The 1825-nt window shown below is 48.7% G+C and overlaps 1 protein-coding gene across 3 annotated transcripts in view; it reads left to right on the top strand.

The window, feature by feature from the left end:
- LOC107379880 (interacts with SUPT6H, CTD assembly factor 1) overlaps positions 1 to 1599 on the top strand; it is a 15564-nt gene extending 13965 nt beyond the window's left edge. For 2 of the 3 annotated variants that reach the window (XM_015950835.3, XM_054742356.2), the window contains 3 exons: positions 1 to 28; positions 101 to 212; positions 873 to 1599. The exon at positions 1 to 28 is cut by the window's left edge and continues 29 nt beyond it. In XM_015950835.3, the coding sequence (XP_015806321.1) occupies positions 1 to 28; positions 101 to 212; positions 873 to 998 (266 nt within the window). In that variant the 3' untranslated portion in view covers positions 999 to 1599. Of the gene's footprint in view, positions 29 to 100; positions 213 to 488; positions 641 to 872 lie in introns of all 3 variants that reach the window. The other variant, XM_054742357.2, reaches the window with a different exon arrangement.
- The last annotated feature ends 226 nt before the right edge of the window (positions 1600 to 1825 follow it).

Genomic DNA, 1825 nt, shown 5'->3' with positions numbered 1-1825 from the left:
TGGAGAAGCAGCTAACTGGGGAGGAGAAGTAAGTCCCGTCCCGCACATCCACGGATGCCTAAACCCACACTTCTGACCACGCCCCCCTGCCTCCCCACAGAGCTCTGCGACCCGGTGACCCTGGGTTCTGTGCCAGGGCTCGGGTCCCTCTGCCCTCCAACAAGGACTACGTGGTCCGACCCAAATGGAACGTGGAGGGGGATTCCAGCAGGGTGAGTCCTTGAAGGTTTTAGTCTGACATGAAACTGATCTGATCCCAAAGGGTTCTGAGCAGATGGGTCAGAACCAGGTGGAGCTTAGAGCCTCATTTAAAACCCTTCCAGATGTTCTGATTCCTGTGGAGGCGTTTTGGTCAGATCTAACAGAAAAGCGCTAACATCCCATAACTATAAAATCTAGTCTTTCCTAAACGACGAGAGCTGAGGCAGCCTGAACACCTGTGGTGCGCAGGTGAGGTCAGGAGCTGAGCTGTGATTGGTCCTCTGTAGAGCGGCTGTAAGAAAGCCATCGGTCTGCTGGAGAAGCACAAGCGACGCTTTGCAGAGGAGAGGAAGATGCGGCGTCCGCAGGGCGCCGTCAAGATCAGCATCGAGGGGAACAGGATGCCGCTGTAGTTCCTGCTGCTCACCTGCAGGGGGCAGTAAGTCCACCAGCATGGTGTGGCGTCGTTTCAGGTTAAAGGTCAGAGCAGAGCTTCTCCTCTCAGGAGGGTCTGTGCTCACGTTCCTGAAGAACATGAAAGTCTCTGCTTTCTAACATTCCTGCATGGAATCAGCTGCTGCTCCTCCGCTGTGACCCGCCGCGCTGCAAAGCCTCCGACCGGTCCTCCGATTCTTCTTCTTTAACACATTTCTTTGCGTTTCTTCCTCCAGGGTTCAGTGAAGAAGGGTCTGTCCCGAGTCGACAAACAGATGAGAAGGTTTGCTGACATTCGCCGCCTGACGAAGACGGGTCACGCCGTGAAGATCAGCGTGGAGGGGAACCGGATGCCTCTCTGATATCATCTATATGTTTTTTTGTGTTTTTTTTTCCTGAATGACTCCCAACAGTTCGTCCCTCCTCAGGTTAAGCTCCGCCCTCTGGTATCTGCGGTAAAACCATCAGTGGAAGAGATGTAGCCCGTTGTCTCGTGTTAGCTCTTGGTGATCCAGGCAGCGTCGGGTGCCGGTTCTGAGTCCAGGTTAGGATTTTTGATTGTAAACATGTTTTTGTTCTGGTCAGCGTCGTTTTCTGCTCCTCTGGAGGACACGTCTAAGCAATCAGGGGAGTGGGTTCTAGCAGCTGACTCCTGGTCCCGGGTCTGCTGCGTTTCTCATTGCAGACTCATGAAAACAAAGTCTCACTTCAGCTGCTTTATTTTTTATTTGAGTTTTTTTTATTTTGAGTTGGATGTCAGATTAATTTAATCAGGTTTTAAGGATAATCCAAAAGAAAAATTCAGGTGTTCCTATAGGAAGTGTCTGGCTGATTGAGTTGCCGTAGATTAAAGTCTGATGATGATGGTTTATATGAAGCTCTGTGAAATGTTTGACTAGAGCTGTTAAACGTCTAACGGTCTTAATAAATCATGTGTCCTGCTAAAGGACACGGTTTGTCCTACGTTTCTGAGTTGTCCTGAACGCAGCAGAACCCGCTCCACATTTACAATACACAGGTCATTGGCTCTCCATAGGTTGATTAAATTCCAATAATACTGGCATTAAATGTGTAGCGTAGATAATCTACATACTAGAATTAACGCTGTTTGCTGTCAGATCAAACAAGTTAGCAAATGAAGCTTCTATCATGCATAAATATCCAGGATATTTATATAATCGATAGTTCA

This window comes from Nothobranchius furzeri, chromosome 13 (genome assembly GCF_043380555.1).
Source record: "Nothobranchius furzeri strain GRZ-AD chromosome 13, NfurGRZ-RIMD1, whole genome shotgun sequence".
Classification (NCBI taxonomy): Eukaryota; Metazoa; Chordata; class Actinopteri; order Cyprinodontiformes; family Nothobranchiidae; genus Nothobranchius; species Nothobranchius furzeri.
The sequence above is the reverse complement of the archived record's forward strand: the minus strand, read 5'-3'. Positions and strand labels throughout refer to the sequence as shown.